Consider the following 15,783-nt stretch of genomic DNA (forward strand, 5'->3'; position numbering starts at 1 on the left):
TCTTCTCCTGTGCTTACCTCCGCTTCCAATTGTTGTATGCGCGCGGTCTTCCACCGGGCGCACTTAAATGTGAGGATGGTTAGGTACACTATCGTAAGTAGGATTCCTATTACGGCCAGTTGTGACAGAATGCGGACCCATGGGTGGATTTGGACATTTGAACCCCAATCCCAGAGGTCCTCCCATGCAGCATGACTGGCCATGATTATTTCCTTTTAGGATTCGTCACTTGAGTATAGGTAAGGTACTAAATTCCCTCCCGTAGATTTTACCCAAATTCCCTAGACTGTTCTAGTTCTAACTACACAGTTTGTCCACCTTGTGTTACAGACACCGGGTTTATGGCCCAATTTACTGGTTGAATCTGTATTAGTCCTTCACTCACTTAAGACTGGCCGTCACGTGGGGCATCTGCCCTCTTAATTCAGGCTCAGACGGAGTGTTGGAGAATACCGGGTTGAAGGTTCGACTTCGGAGCAACGTATTACTTCTTATCGAAGTCCCATCTGGGGTGCCACTGTTGTACCTGTTAATCTCAGATACTTTCAACCAGTTTACTTACTCCAAGGTTTTACCCCGGTGCCCTTATTTGCAAGGTGGACAAAGGACAAACACAAGTAAAGATTCAACAAGTTTATTAATAATACTATTAACCCTTAAATTACCCCCACATAAAACAAGAGGATACCCCAGCAGATTCAAGTATACTACCCGTAAAGATGGCTTGGTTAAACTGCAGGCCCGATTCTCTGAGTCCCTCTGGTCTGTTGTCACGAAGGTGAGTCTCGATGGCCACTTCTTCCTTCCTTCCTTGTCTGGTCAGTCTTCCGAATGGTCACGGCCGTCTCCCCTGTCGAGTCTTCACTCCTTGTGCCTCTGAGTGTGTCCCTTTATCCCCAGCCTGCTTGCCTTTCCAGAAACTTCTCTGGCTTCTGGCCAATGAGGTCCCAGGAGGGGGTTCCAATACCCAGTGGGTTTCTTGATGTCTGCCTGACAGGACACCAGGGTCCGCCCCCCAGGTGTCCATCTCCATGTTGTTAAACTTGTTATCAGGTAAGGTTTCTACAGGATCTCTTGGTGACAGAAAGTCTGGCCCGATCTGGGCTTCTAACAATAGACCGATGCATTTCAATGAGGTGCCATGATCTCCTGCTAAGTCTCAAGTAGAGTGTAACGACCTTTGATGGGTGGTTGATGGGTCAGGCCCAGACACATTTGTGTATTGTACAATTGGCCTGCCTGAGGTTTGACTGTGTTTGATTTCAATGTGCCCAATTCTTTAATTTAGGATATCCAATTTTATCAGCCTTAAAACTAGGCCCTGTTTATATCACCACACCATCATCCCGGTATCAAAGAAAAGCCAAGCAGCGTGCCTTAATGACTATCATTTGGTAGCTCTGACATCCATCAGTATGAAGTGCTTCAAAAGTTTAGTCATGGTATGAATCAATTCCAGCCTCCCGGATTGGATCCACTACAGGTTGCCCACTGCCACAACAGGTCCACAGCAGACGCCATCTCCCTGGCCCTGCACTCAACCCTGGAACATCTAGATAACAAAGCCACCTATATCAGACTCCTATTTATTGACTACAGCTCAACACCATTATTCCTACGAAACCATCTCCAAACTCCGTGATCTGGGCCTCGGCGACTGGATCCTGAACTTCCTAACCCACAGACCGCAATCAGTAAGGATAGGCAATAACATCTCCACGATCATCCTCAACACCGGTGTCCCACAGGCTGTGTCCTCACCTCCCTACTATACTCCTTTTACACCTATGACTGTGTGGCCAAATTCTCTGCCAACTCGATTTTCAAGTTTGCTGATGACACAACTGTAGTGGGTCAGATCTCAAACAATGACAAGACAGAGAATGAGATAGAGAATATGGTGAACTGGTGCGACAACAATAATCTCTCCCTTAATGTCAATAAAACAAAGGAGACAGTCATTGACTTCAGGAAGCGTAGTGGAGAATGTGCCCCTATCTACATCAATGGGAACGAAGCAGGAATGGTCGAGAGCTTCAAGCTTTTAGGTGTCCAGATCACCAACAAGCTGTCCTGGACCCCCCATGCTGGCACTATAGTTAAGAAAGCCCACCAACGCCTCTACTTTCTCAGAAGACTAAGGAAATTTGGCATGTCAGCTGCAAGTCTTACCACCTTTTACAGATGCACCACAGAAAGCATTCTTTCTGGTTGTATCACTGCTTGGTATGACTCCTGCTCTGCCGAAGACTGCAAGAAACTACAAAGGGTCGTGAATGAAACCCAGTCTATCATGCAAACCAGCTTCCCATCCACTGACTCTGTCTACACTTCCCGCTGCCTCGGCAAAGCAGCCAGCATAATTAAGGACCCCATGCACCCCGGACATTCTCTCTTCCACCTTCTTCCGCAGGAAAAAGATACAAAAGTCTGAGGTCACGTACCAACCGACTCAAGAACAGTTTCTTCCCTGCTGCCATCAGACTTTTGAATAGACCTACCTCATATTAAATTGATCTTTCTCTACCCTAGCTATGACTATAATACTACATTCTCCACTCATTTCCTTCTCTATGAACGGTATGCTTTGTCTGTATCACATGCAAGAAACGATATTTTTCACTGTATAATACTACATGTGACGATAATAAATCAAATCAAAGCTGCTCCAGAAAATGACAGTCTTGTCCTCATCAGGAATTAAATTTTATTTGAACGTAAGAAAATCCACATATCAAACATGCCTTTAGTACGTATATGAAGTGGATCACGTACATACAGTGTAGCATAGCAGTAAGTTATTTTTACAGTGATTAAACATGGTTGTTTGTATCATAGTAATTATGGTCGCTTTTTTTCTTCTTTTGTCTCCATTAATTAGTCCAAAGAAGCAGACTTGGCCATAATAAACCAGCTCTTGGAAAGTCCACAGCTGACCTCCGAGAAATTTAGACAGTGGAAGGAAGATTACTCCTTATTGCTGCAGGATATCTGTAAAAGCTGCCAAGCTCGAATCTATTCTGAAAAAAAAACTAATGTTCTGGAGGATCAGCAATCGTCCTGTGTGAAAACTGATGTTTAAGACTTGAGAATGACTTCACCAAAATATGGTACTTAACTGTCCTGGTCAAGCTGTACAGCTTATTGAAGCACTAAGAGGCAGTGGTGGACTTCCAGTAGGCTAATGCTGCCTGCAAACAATGACGGCCACCAACTGATTAACAGTATTCATTGTGTTTATAAGTAGACATGTAAAGTCCTTTTTTGCCTACAGTGTAGGACTTGCAAATGATTATTTAACTTATGCGCTATTGCACTGATAGTAGTGGGTTGCAGTTTTATTTGTAAGTATAAAGATTCACAGGAGTGTGTTCAAGGACATTCTCCCGGGTGAAAGTACAATTCTGCATGCATTTACATATTCTATTTTTGTGGTATTCTATTTATTCTGCATTCAGTATTGGGCTTCAAATGGTCAGAGTTATTGAAACACGTTTTCACACTTGCATAATATTTTTATACATGTGAAATTCCACGTAAGAAATTGTGAAAACTGATATTTTCTCGACTAAAGGCCAATTCACGTTAATCTGTCAGTTCCTCGCAGACTGATCGAAGCAAACAGTGTAACTTGTACAAATGTAAACAAAGCTTACATTTACATTATATTTTAATTGTACTAATCAAAGCTATGCCATCAAACAGAATAAACTGAGAAAAATCTGTTATTTCACCATTATCATTATTTCTGTAATAAATTGTTCTGTCCGTTCTGCCTCCAAATAAACAAACAGCGGCCGAATTCAAATGAGTAAGATTATTTGGCTAAAGCAAACCGCACTTGCTGGCTGTGTATGCACCCCTTTCCCAACAGTGCGTACTCACTGGCTGTGACCTACTCCTCTCCCAGCAGTGAAATACTCGCTGGCTATGTACTCACCCCTTTCCTAACAGTGCAACATTTACTACATACATTGTTCTAACTCTTTTGCCAGCAGAACTGGACTGTCTGGCTATAACACATTCACCCCTTCCCTGACTGACATTGTGTCAGATTCTGAAGATATATGTTCTGAAAATGTAATAGATAGATGGATATATTTCTAATAAAGAAGGGGAAAACAGGATATGGGGATCAGGAGGGGAGGTGGATTTGAGACCAGGGAGAGATCAGCCATGATCTGATTGAATGGTGGAGCAGGCACAAAGGGCTGAATTTGCCGACCTCTGCTCCTAATTCCTATGGATGATCACAAGAGGGCAATCGGGAGTTGGACCAGGGGGTGAGGGGGACCTGGAGCTCCAACATCCCAGGGCGCCCGAACTCTTCAGAGTGAGGCGCCTTCCCGCCCGAGATGGGGAAAGGTGGAAATGTCCGTTTCTCACCCTCCCCACACCTGCTGGCCTAAACATTGAGGCTGAGGAGGATAAGGCCCTTAGTGGTCATTCAGTGACAACTTACGAGCCTTAATAGGTGAATGGGCAGTTTCCAATCTGAGGCCCTGCCCACCCAAGAATGAAATTGCGTCCATTCAATTTTATGCTTTCCCCCCACTGCCTGAGAACCCACCTTGTGGGGAGCATTAAATTCTGCCCAATAGTATCAGCCTCTTCCAAGATATCAGCTTTGACAAAGGGTCATCTGGACTCGAAACGTCAGCTCTTTTCTCTCCTCACAGATGCTGCCAGACCTGCAGAGATTTTCAGCATTTTCTCTTTTCTTCCAAGACCCTGATCTGTTCTACTTCAAATATTAGGGGCTGGATTTTGCTCTTGAGAGGAATTTCCCCATCCCACCCACCATGGGAATTGTAGCGGACAGGCAGCAGACCATGCAAAGGTCCATTGACCTCAGGTGGGATTTTCCAGTTTTGGGGTAAGCATGGCCGGAAAATCTAGTCCTTGGGCTCAGGACCCTGACATCAGGAAAACCTCTGGCTCCTGACTCTGCACCATAACAACTACCCAATTGAAAAAAGAATTGTGCACAAGCGTGAGCCGGAATTTGTTGCGGAATTTTACTTTCCCATCTGCACGGGAATCGGAGGGGGCGGACCATGGAAAGATCTGTTGACCTCGGGTGGGATCTTACAGTTTTGGGATGAGCAAGGCTGTAAGATCCCACCCTGTGTGTTCTTCACTGCAGGTCCTCACAGCAAGGAGCAATGCTCCAACCGGCCTGCAGCAAGCCTGATCTCTACCTCTGGGGATGATGACACAGACCACTCACAGGATACATTATCAATAACATTAGCCCTGTACCCTTCACCAGCACAGAGACAGTTACCTCAATGGGTACACATTCATGATTAGCTCAAGGTCACAATCTGATGAGCACATCACAGCAGCTGATGGAAGATGTGACAATTGACATCATTGACAATCAGAGGACTGCTGAGAACCAAGCCTAAGCTGAGCCGACACTGATAACATGTCATTGGAAAACACTGTGAGACATCCGATGGAGATGCAGAGACAGACAGGGGAATACCTAGCAGAGATGCCAGAAGCCATGCACAGACTTGACCAAAAGGTGGGGCAGTCCATCCAAGTCCTGAGTTGTGGATCGGTTCCACCATACGAGCAATTAGCTATCTCTGTAGATATGTTAGCAATCACCATGGAGAGCCAGGTCTAGCAAACACTCGGTGTCTGCTGGATATGTGCTCAAACCTACATTCTATTGCTCTAGTCGTGGGCTCTTGCAGCAGTGGCTAGGCAACAGGGGGGTTCTGTCACCAGGTGCCCCTTCTCCTCCTGAATTCACGGAGGTGCCATCATGCACAGTGGAGGGGGGCATCTTCTCAGTAAACTCTAAATGTGAGTTGCCATTCCTCGTTCCCTCTACTAGTGCCTTAGCAGGTAAAGCCAAAGTGGGTGTATTTGCACATCTGCGGAAGACCCTCAGCAGACTGTGAAATTGGACGGACTACCTGGCATCGACCCAGACACCAGAAATGACAATGGCAAACCCAGCCCTCTTGACCCTGCACAGTCCTTCTGAATAACTTCTGGGGCTATCTCGCAAAAGTCAAGCAACAGCCTGACGTAGTCATACCCACAGGATCATACCTTACAGATAATGATCCAGACACCACCGTCGCCATTCCTGGGTATGTCCTGTGTCACTGGTGATGTCATACCCTGGGAGTCCTCAACATCAACTCTGACCCTGGGAGTCCTCAACATCAACTCTGGTTCCCATGAAGCCTCATGTAACCAGGTCAGACATGGACATGAAACTTCCTGCTGATTACCATATATCATCCCCACTTACCTGATGAACCAGTACTCCTCCATGTTCAACACCATTTGGAGGAAGCACTGAGAGTGGCAAGCGCGCAGAATGTAGTCTGAGTGGAGAACTTCAGTCTCCATCACCAAGAGCAGCAAGTATTACCACCACAGACCGAGTTAGCCGGGTTCTAAAGGATATAACTGCTAGACTGGGACTGTGGTAAGTTCTATCCTCAGTCTGGTCAATGGTAACTGCCAGGAAGTTGATAGTGGGAGATTCAGTGATGATAATGTCATCGGCTGTCAAGGGGCAATGGTTATATTCTCTCTTATTGGATGTGGTCATTGCTTTGCACTTGAGTGGCATGAATGTTACTTGTCACTTGTCAGCTCAAGCCTGGCTTTTGTCCAGGTCTTGCTGCATTTAGTGTCTGAGGAGTTGCGAATGGTGCTGAACATTGTGTAATTATCTGTGAACAACCCCACTTCTGACCTTATGATGGAAGGAAGGTCATTGTGAAGCAACTGAAGATGGTTGGATGGTTGGGCCTAGACAATTTAAGGATATAACTGCTGGACTGAGGGAACCAACAAGAGGGAAAAGCATATTCAACCTCATTCTCACCAACCTGCCTGCTACAGATGCATCTGTCTACGACAGTATTGGTCGGAGTGACCACTGAACAGTCCTTTTGGAGACAAAGTCCCGCCTCCACATTAAGGATACCCTCCATCGTGTTGTATGGCACTACCACCATACTAAATGGGATAGACTTTGAACAGACTGAGCAACTCATGACTCGGCATCCATGAGGTGCTATGGGCCATCAGTAGCAGCAGAATTGAACTCAACCACAATCTGTAACCTCATGGCCCAATATATCTTCCACTCTTGCATTGCCACCAAGCCAGGGGATCAACCCTGGTTCAATGAAGACATCATGAGGGATGCCAGGAGCAACACCAAGCATGGCTAAAAATGAGGTGTAAACCTGATGAAGATACAACACAGGACTACTAGTGTACCAAACAGCATAAGTAGCAAGTAATTGACAGAGATAAGCGATTCCACAAACAATGTATCACACAAAAGCTCTGAAGTCCTCCCACATAACACCATGAATGATGATGGGCAATTAAATAACTCACTGGAAGAGGAGGCTCCACAAATATCCCATCCTCAATGATGGAGGGCCCAGTGCATCAGTGCAAAAGATAAGCAACAATCTTCAGCCAGAAGTGCCAAGTGAATGATCCATCTTGACCTCTTCCAGAGGTCCCCAGCATCACAGATGTCAATCTTCAGCCATTTCAATTCACTCCATGTGATATCAAGAAATGGCTGAAGGCATTGGATACTGTAAAGGCAATGGGCCCTGACAATACTCCGGCATTAGTACTTAAGACTTGTGCTCCAGAATTTGCCACAGCCCTAGCAAAGATGCTCCAGTATAGTTACAGAACTGGTACCTACCCTGCAATGTGGAAAATTGTCCGGGTATGCCCTGTGCACAAGAAACAGGAAAAATCCAAACCAGCCAATTACAACCCCATCAGTCTACTACTCAATCATCAGCAAATTGTCAGTGTTGAGAGTAGTGAGGTATTGGGGAAGGTATCAAGGTCAAGGGTGGGTACCAGTCGACAGAAAGGTGGGTTGAAGTGTGTCTACTTCAATGCAAGGAGCATCCGGAACAAGGTAGATGAACTTGGGGCGTGAATTGGTACTTGGGACTACGATGTTGTGGCCATTATGGAGACATGGGTAGAACAAGGACAGGAATAGTTGCTGGACGTTCTGGGGTATTGGTGTTTCAGTAACTGTAGGGAAGCTGGTAAAAGAGGTGGAGGAGTAGCATTGTTAATCAAGGATAGTTTAACGACTGCGGAAAGGCACTTCGAGGGGGATCTACATACTGAGGTAATATGGGCTGAAGTTAGAAATAGGAAAGGAGCGGTCACATTGTTAGGAGTTTACTATAGGCCCCCAAATAGTAATAGAGATGTGGAGGAAGAAATTGCTAAGCAGACTATGGATAGATGTGGGGGTCACAGGGTAGTTGTCATGGGGGACTTTAACTTTCCAAATATTGATTGGAACCTTTGTAGGTCGAATAGTTCGGATGGGGCAGTTTTTGTGCAGTGTGTGCAGGAGGGTTTCCTGACACAATATGTGGATAGGCCGACAAGAGGTGGGGCCACATTGGATTTGGTACTGGGAAATGAACCGGGCCAAGTGTTAGATTTGGTTGTGGGAGAGCACTTTGGAGATAGTGACCACAATTCGGTGTCTTTTGTTATTGCAATGGAGAGGGATAGGGTCGTATGGTATTGGAGGAGAGGTAATTATGATGCGATTAGGCAAGAATTAGGGGGCATAAGATGGGAACAGAAACTGTCAGGGAAAGGCACTAATGAAAAGTGGAACTTTTTCAAGGAACAAATACTGTGTGTCGGATGCACTATCAATCAAGCAAAGACTAGTTTGTATGCAAGAACAAATAGGCTTTTATTTGCAAAAGACTTGGAGCACACCCATGCTGATGAACTGGTCCAGCGACTGAGGCAGGGGGGTTGGGAGCAGTCACCTTTATACCTGGCCCGGGGGGGGAGGAGTCTCAGGCAGGGCCGGCAGGGGCATGCCCAGGCATGTCACACACACACACAGGCAATAAGCTTAACAGTGGTTTACCACATTCACCCCCTGCTTTTAAAAAAGAGTCCAGCGGGGTGAGGTGGGTGGAACAATATTTACAGAATTACAAATTTACAAATTCAGTCTCTCTGGGGGCTTGATCTGCCGCTGCGACTGCCGTAGTGCCGGTTGTGGTGTTGGTTCCGGTGGCTGCGGTGTTGGTTCAGGCGCCAGGCCGTAGTCGCTCGAGTCGTCTGTAGTCCCTTCCGATTGTCGGGTGCATGGTGGCGGCTCCTGGGGCTCAGGCGTGCTGTATACAGGGGTGTGGGGTTGTGGGTCATCGTGGTCCCTGGGGCACCTGTGGGTGCCAGGTCTCGACTGGAGACCATGTCATCCCGCCCGTCGTGGTACACCACATAGGCGTATTGGGGGTTGGCGTGGAGGAGCTGGACCCTTTCGACCAGGGGGTCCGACTTATGGGTTCTCACGTGCTTCCGGAGCAGGACAGGGCCTGGGGACATCAGCCACGACGGCAGTGAGGTCCCCGAGGAGGACTTCCTGGGGAAAACAAACATTCTTTCGTGAGGGGTAGCATTGGTAGCTGTGCAAAGGAGTGATCTAATCGAGTATAGTGCATCAGGGAGGACCTCTTGCGAGCGGGTGACTGGAAGACCTTTAGACCTCAGAGCTAGTAAAACGGCCTTCCAGACTGTCACGTTCTCCCTCTCTACCTGTCCGTTCCCCCTGGGGTTGTAGCTGGTGGTCCTACTCGAGGCTATGCCTTTGGAGAGCAGGTACTGTCGCAGATCATCACTCATAAAGGTTCCCCGGTCGCTATGGATATAGCTAGGGAAACCGAACAGAGTGAAGAAGCTGTGCAGGGCCCTGACGACCATGGCCGAGGTCATATCCGAGCAGAGAATAGCGAAGGGGAAACATGAATATTCGTCAATGACGTTGAGGAAGTATATGTTGTGCTCAGAAGAGGGGAGAGGGCCTTTGAAGTCGACGCTTAGGCATTCGAAAGGGTGGCCTTTATGAGCTGTTCTCTGTCTGGCCGATAGAAGTGTGGCTTGCACTCTGTGCAGACCTGGCAGTGTCTGGTTATAGACCTGACTTCCTCAATGGAGTAGGGCAGGTTACGGGCTTTAATGAAGTGAAAAAACCTGGTGACCCCCAGGTGGCAGAGGTCATTGTGGAGAGTCTGCAATTGGTCTATTTGTGCGCTGGCACATATTCCCCGGGACAGGACGTCTGGGGGCTCATTGAGCTTCCCGCGCCGGTATAAGATGTCGTAATTGTAGGTGGAAAGCTCGATTCTCCACCTCAATATTTTATCATTTTTGATCTTGCCCCGCTGCGTGTTGTTAAACATGAATGCAACTGACCGTTGGTCTGTGAGTAGGGTGAATCGTTTACCAGCTAAGTAGTGGCGCCAGTGCCGTACAACTTCCACTATGGCTTGAGCCTCCTTCTCGACAGAGGAGCGTCGAATTTCAGGGCCTTTGAGGAGGTTGGCATTGTGGTCCTACTGATCATAGCTGCAGATGGTGACGTTATCCAGGTACGGGAAGGTGGCCGCAGCCCGTTCTGGTCTACCATTCGGTCCATCTCATGCTGGAAAACCGAGACCCCATTGGTGACGCCGAAGGGGACCCTAAGGAAGGTGATAGAGGCGGCCATCCGCCTCGAAGGCAGTATATTGGTGGTCTTCCAGGTGGATAGGGAGCTGGTGGTATGCAGATTTTAAGTCGATGGTGGAGAACACCCGATATTGCCCAATCTGATTAACCATGTCAGATATGCGGGGAAGGGGGTACGCGTCCAGCTGCATGTAGCAGTTAATGGTCTGACTGTAGTCAATAACCATGCGATGTTTCTCCCCAGTCTTAACAACTACAACTTGAGCTCTCCAGAGGCTGGTACTGGCCTCGATGATCCCCTCCCCTAGGAACCGTTGTACTTCGGACCTGATAAAAGCCCTGTCTCCAGCACTGTACCGTCTGCTCTTGGTGGCAATGGGCTTGCAGTTGGGGGTGAGATTTTCAAACAGTGAGGGAGGGGCGACTTTAAGGGTCGAGAGGCTGCAGGTGGTGCGCAGTGGGCGATCTAAGAACTGGTGATTGCAAACAGAGAGCAGAGGAAAAGGCCCATTATACTCCATGGTGACACTCTTAAGGTGACACAGGAAATCTAGCCCCAGGAGTACGGCAGCGCAGAGTTGTGGCAGCACGAGGAGCCTGAGGTTTTTGCACACTGTGCCCCGTACAGTCAGGGTCGCCACGCAGTACCCGAGGACATCCACCGAGTGGGACTTTGAAGCCATGGAGATCGTTTGCTTCACTGGCAGTACTGAAAGGGAGTAGCGACTCACTGTGTTAGGGTGAATAAAGCTCTCCATACTCCCACAGTCAAATAAACAGTTTGTAGTGCGACCGTTTACCTCGATGTCCATCATGGACCTGGCGAGTTGGTGAGGCCTGGATTGGTCCAGCGTAACCGAAGCCACCGTTGGATTTTGCGGCGTGGCTGAAGGCGTCCAAGGTGGCGGCCCGCATGGCTCACACGCGGCTGAAGGCATCCAAGATGGCGGGTCGCACGCGGCGCTACTGGGCTTGGAGGTCGACTTCGCCCTGCATACCTTTGCGTTATGGCCCTTCTTTCCACACCCGGAGCAGATCGCATCCTTCGCCGAGCAGCGTTGTCGGGTGTGCTTCCCCAGGCCGCAGAAGTAGCACTTCGGGCCTCCAGAGACTGCCGCAGCGGTCGGGTCATTGGTGGAACGTGGCGTGGCGTAAGCCTGCGGCCCTCCCGAGTACAGAGGTGGCGGTGACTGTGGCGTCCATGATGCGCCCCCGTGGTCGGGGGTGTAGGCCTCAAGATTACGGAAGGCCACCTCTAACGAGTCAGCAAGTGCTACAGTCTTTTGTAGATCCAGCGCATCCTGTTCCAGCAGTCGTTATCGGATATAGTTTGACCTGATACCCGTGACATAGGCATCTCTGATTAAGTCCTCAGTGTTTTGGGCGGCTGTTAGGGCCTTGCAGTTGCAGGCCCTGCCAAGTGCTCGCAACGCATGCAGGAATTGGGCGCCTGATTCTCCTGGCTGTTGTCTGCAAGTAGCCAGAACATGTCTGGCGTAGATTACATTAGTCTGTTTGTTGTACTGGCCTTTTAAAAGTTTGATCGCATCCTCGTAAGTTTCAGCGTTTCTAATCATTGAGAATACTTGATCGCTTACCCGGGCGTGGAGCACGTGGAGCTTGTCGGTTTCGGTCCGGACGACGGAGGCGGAGGCGGTGAGGGAAGTTTCGAAACATCGCAGCCAGTGATCGAAGCTGTTAGAGGCTCCTACGGCTTGCGGACCCAATTCTAATCTATCGGGTTTTAGTATCTGCTCCATCCCAAAACTTTTTGCGAATAAAATTGATGCACTATCAATCAAGCAAAGACTAGTTTGTATGCAAGAACAAATAGGCTTTTATTCGCAAAAGACTTGGAGCACACCCATGCCCATGAACTGGTCCAGAGACTGAGGTAGGGGGGGTCGGGAGCAGTCACCTTTACACTTGGACCGGGGGGGAGGAGTCTCAGGCAGGGCAGGCAGGGGTATGCCCAGGCATGTCACACACACACACACACACACACACACACACACACACAGGCAATAAGCTTAACAGTGGTTTACCACAGTGTCCTTGATAGGTATGTCCCTGTCAGGCAGGGAGGAAATGGCCGAGTGAGGGAACCATGGTTCACAAAAGAGGTGGAATGTCTTGTGAAAAGGAAGAGGGAAGCTTATGCAGGGATGAGGAAACAAGGTTCAATTGGGTCGATTGAGGGTTACAAGTTAGCAAGGAATGAGCTGAAAAAGGGGCTTAGGAGAGCTAGGAGGGGGCATGAGAAGTCCTTGGCGGGTCGGATCAAGGAAAACCTCAAGGCTTTTTACTCTTATGTGAGGAATAAAAGAATGACGAGGGTGAGGTTAGGGCCGGTCAAGGACAGTAGTGGGAACTTGTGTATGGAGTCAGTAGAGATAGGAGAGGTGATGAATGAATACTTTTCTTCAGTGTTCACCAAGGAGAGGGGCCATGTTTTTGAGGAAGAGAAGGTGTTACAAGCTAATAGGCTGGAGGAAGTAGATGTTCAGAGGGAGGATGTACTAGCAGTTTTGAATAAACTGAAGGTCGATAAGTCCCCTGGGCCTGATGAAAGATATCCTAGGATTCTTTGGGAGGCAAGGGATGAGATTGCAGAGCCTTTAGCTTTGATCTTTGGGTCCTCACTGAACACGGGGATGGTGCCAGAGGACTGGAGAGTGGCGAATGTTGTTCCTCTGTTTAAGAAAGGGAATAGAAATGACCCTGGTAATTATAGGCTGGTTAGTCTTACTTCAATGGTTAGTAAGTTGATGGAAAAGGTCCTGAGGGATGGAATTTACGACCATTGAGAAAGATGCGGATTAATCCGGGATAGTCAGCACAAATTCGTGAAGGGCAAGTCGTGCCTCACAAATTTGATAGCATTTTTTGAGGAGGTAACTAAGTGTGTTGATAAAGGTAGGGCAGTTGATGTCATATACATGGATTTTAGTAAGCCGTTTGATAAGGTCCCCCATGGTCGGCTTATGATGAAAGTAAGGAGGTGTGGGATAGAGGGAAAGTTAGCCAATTGGATAGGTAACTGGCTATCTGATCGAACACAGAGGGTGGTGGTGGATGAAAAATTTTCAGACTGGAGGCAGGTTGCTAGCGGAGTGCCACAGAGATCAGTGCTTGGTCCTCTGCTATTTGTGATTTTTATTAATGACCTGGAGGAGGGGGCTGAAGGGTGGATCAGTAAATTTGCTGATGACACCAAGATTGGCGGAGTAGTGGATGAGGTGGAAGGCTGTTGTAGACTGCAAAGAGACATAGATAGGATGCGAAGCTGGGCTGAAAAATGGCAGATGGAGTTTAACCCTGATAAATGTGAGGTGATTCATTTTGGTAGGACTAATTTAAATGTGGATTACAGGGTCAAAGGTAGGGTTCTGAAGACTGTGGAGGAACAGAGAGATCTTGGGGTCCATATCCACAGATCTCTGAAGGTTGCCACTCAAGTGGATAGAGCTGTGAAGAAGGCCTATAGTGTGTTAGCTTTTATTAACAGGGGGTTGGAGTTTAAGAGCCGTGGGGTTATGCTGCAACTATACAGGACCTTGGTGAGATCACATTTGGAATATTGTGTGCAGTTCTGGTCACCTCACTATAAGAAGGATGTGGAAGCGCTGGAAAGAGTGCAAAGGAGATTTACTAGGATGCTGCCTGGTTTGGAGGGTAGGTCTTATGAGGAAAGGTTGAGGGAGCTAGGGCTGTTCTCTCTGGAGCGAAGGAGGTGGAGGGGAGACTTAATAGAGGTTTATAAAATGATGAAGGGGATAGATAGAGTGAACGTTCAAAGAATATTTCCTCGGGTGGATGGAGCTATTACAAGGAGGCATAACTATAGGGTTCATGGTGGGAGATATAGGAAGGATGTCCGAGGTAGGTTCTTTACTCAGAGAGTGGTTGGGGTGTGGAATGGACTGCCTGCAGTGATAGTGGAGTCAGACACTTTCGGAACATTTAAGCGTTTATTGGATAGGCACATGGAGCACACCAGGATGAAAGGGAGTGGGATAGCTTGATCTTGGTTTCAGATAAAGCTCGGCACAACATCGTGGGCTGAAGGGCCCGGTCTGTGCTGTACTGTTCTATGTTCTATGTTCTAAATTGATGGAAGTTCATCAACACGCTATCAAGCGACACTTGCTCAGCAGTAACCTGCTCATGAATGTTCAATTTGGGTTCCGCCAGTGTTACTCACCTCCTGACCTCAGTACAGCCTTGGTTCAAACATGGACAAAAGAACTGAATCGAGAGGTGAACTTGTTGAAGTGGAAACTTTCCTGCTTCTTGACCGTGATAGAAAGACTCAACAAAATTTGTTTCGACTAAATAACTAGTCTTTATTTACGAAAGACTGCATGCAGTATTGGCTGAAACTTGAGTTCAGAGAGCAGTTGGTACAACTTGCTAATTCCTCCTCAAGTCCGTGCTTACACCAAGAATCAGTTCAGTATTTATACATAATCATTATCAGTTTGCGTGACTAGAGCTTATTCAGGAATTTGATCAGTAATAGAATCGTAAGCAATGTCATTAATCATGGCACAACCTGCTGATCTCCTAGAACTCTTTGTCTTATCATTCATACCGTTATCTTGTCCTTTGATGTAACATAACAGAAAAATGTCGGTGACTCCTTCATCCCTGACCTTATCTTGTCTTACTCATACAGCCCTAGGTTATGAGGAGTCAATCTTATCAGGCCTTGCAGAGGTCAGGCATTTTGGAATAGCCTGACCTTCTCTGGTCTTACTCATGTCTTAAGTTAGGCGGAGTCAACCTTATCAGGTCTTACAGGGGTCAGGCATTTTGAAATAGCTTGGTCAGCCGTTCTTATATTGTACCAAATAGTTGACCAATTTTCCCATCATGCCATTACTTAGTTCGTACAACTTCACAAAGTGAGGTGAGAGTGTCAGCCCTTGACATCAAGGCAGCATTTGACTGAGTATGGCATCAAGGAGTCCTAGCAAAACTGGAGTCAATGGGAATCGGGGCAAAACTCTTCACTGATTGGAATCATACCTGGCACAAAGAGGTCAATCATCTCGGCTTCAGGATATCAAAATCATAGAAACCCTACAGTGCAGAAGGAGGCCATTCGGCCCATTGAGTCTGCACTGACCACAATCCCACCCAGGCCCTACCCACACATATTTACCCACTAATCTCTCTAACCTACGCATCTCAGGACTCAAAGGGGCAATTTTTAACCTGGCCAATCAACTTAACCCACACATCTTTGGACTGTGGGAGGAAACC

The 15,783-nt window shown here is 47.6% G+C and overlaps 1 protein-coding gene across 6 annotated transcripts in view; it reads left to right on the forward strand.

Moving 5' to 3' along the window:
* ipcef1 (interaction protein for cytohesin exchange factors 1) overlaps window positions 1–3,805 on the forward strand; it is a 138,006-nt gene extending 134,201 nt beyond the window's left edge. For all 6 annotated transcript variants that reach the window (XM_078229950.1, XM_078229949.1, XM_078229948.1 and 3 more), the window contains one exon: window positions 2,882–3,805. In XM_078229950.1, the coding sequence (XP_078086076.1) occupies window positions 2,882–3,082 (201 nt within the window). In that variant the 3' untranslated portion in view covers window positions 3,083–3,805. The remainder of the gene's footprint in view (window positions 1–2,881) is intronic.
* The last annotated feature ends 11,978 nt before the right edge of the window (window positions 3,806–15,783 follow it).

The sequence above is a fragment of the Mustelus asterias genome, chromosome 15 (genome assembly GCF_964213995.1).
Source record: "Mustelus asterias chromosome 15, sMusAst1.hap1.1, whole genome shotgun sequence".
NCBI lineage: Eukaryota > Metazoa > Chordata > Chondrichthyes > Carcharhiniformes > Triakidae > Mustelus > Mustelus asterias.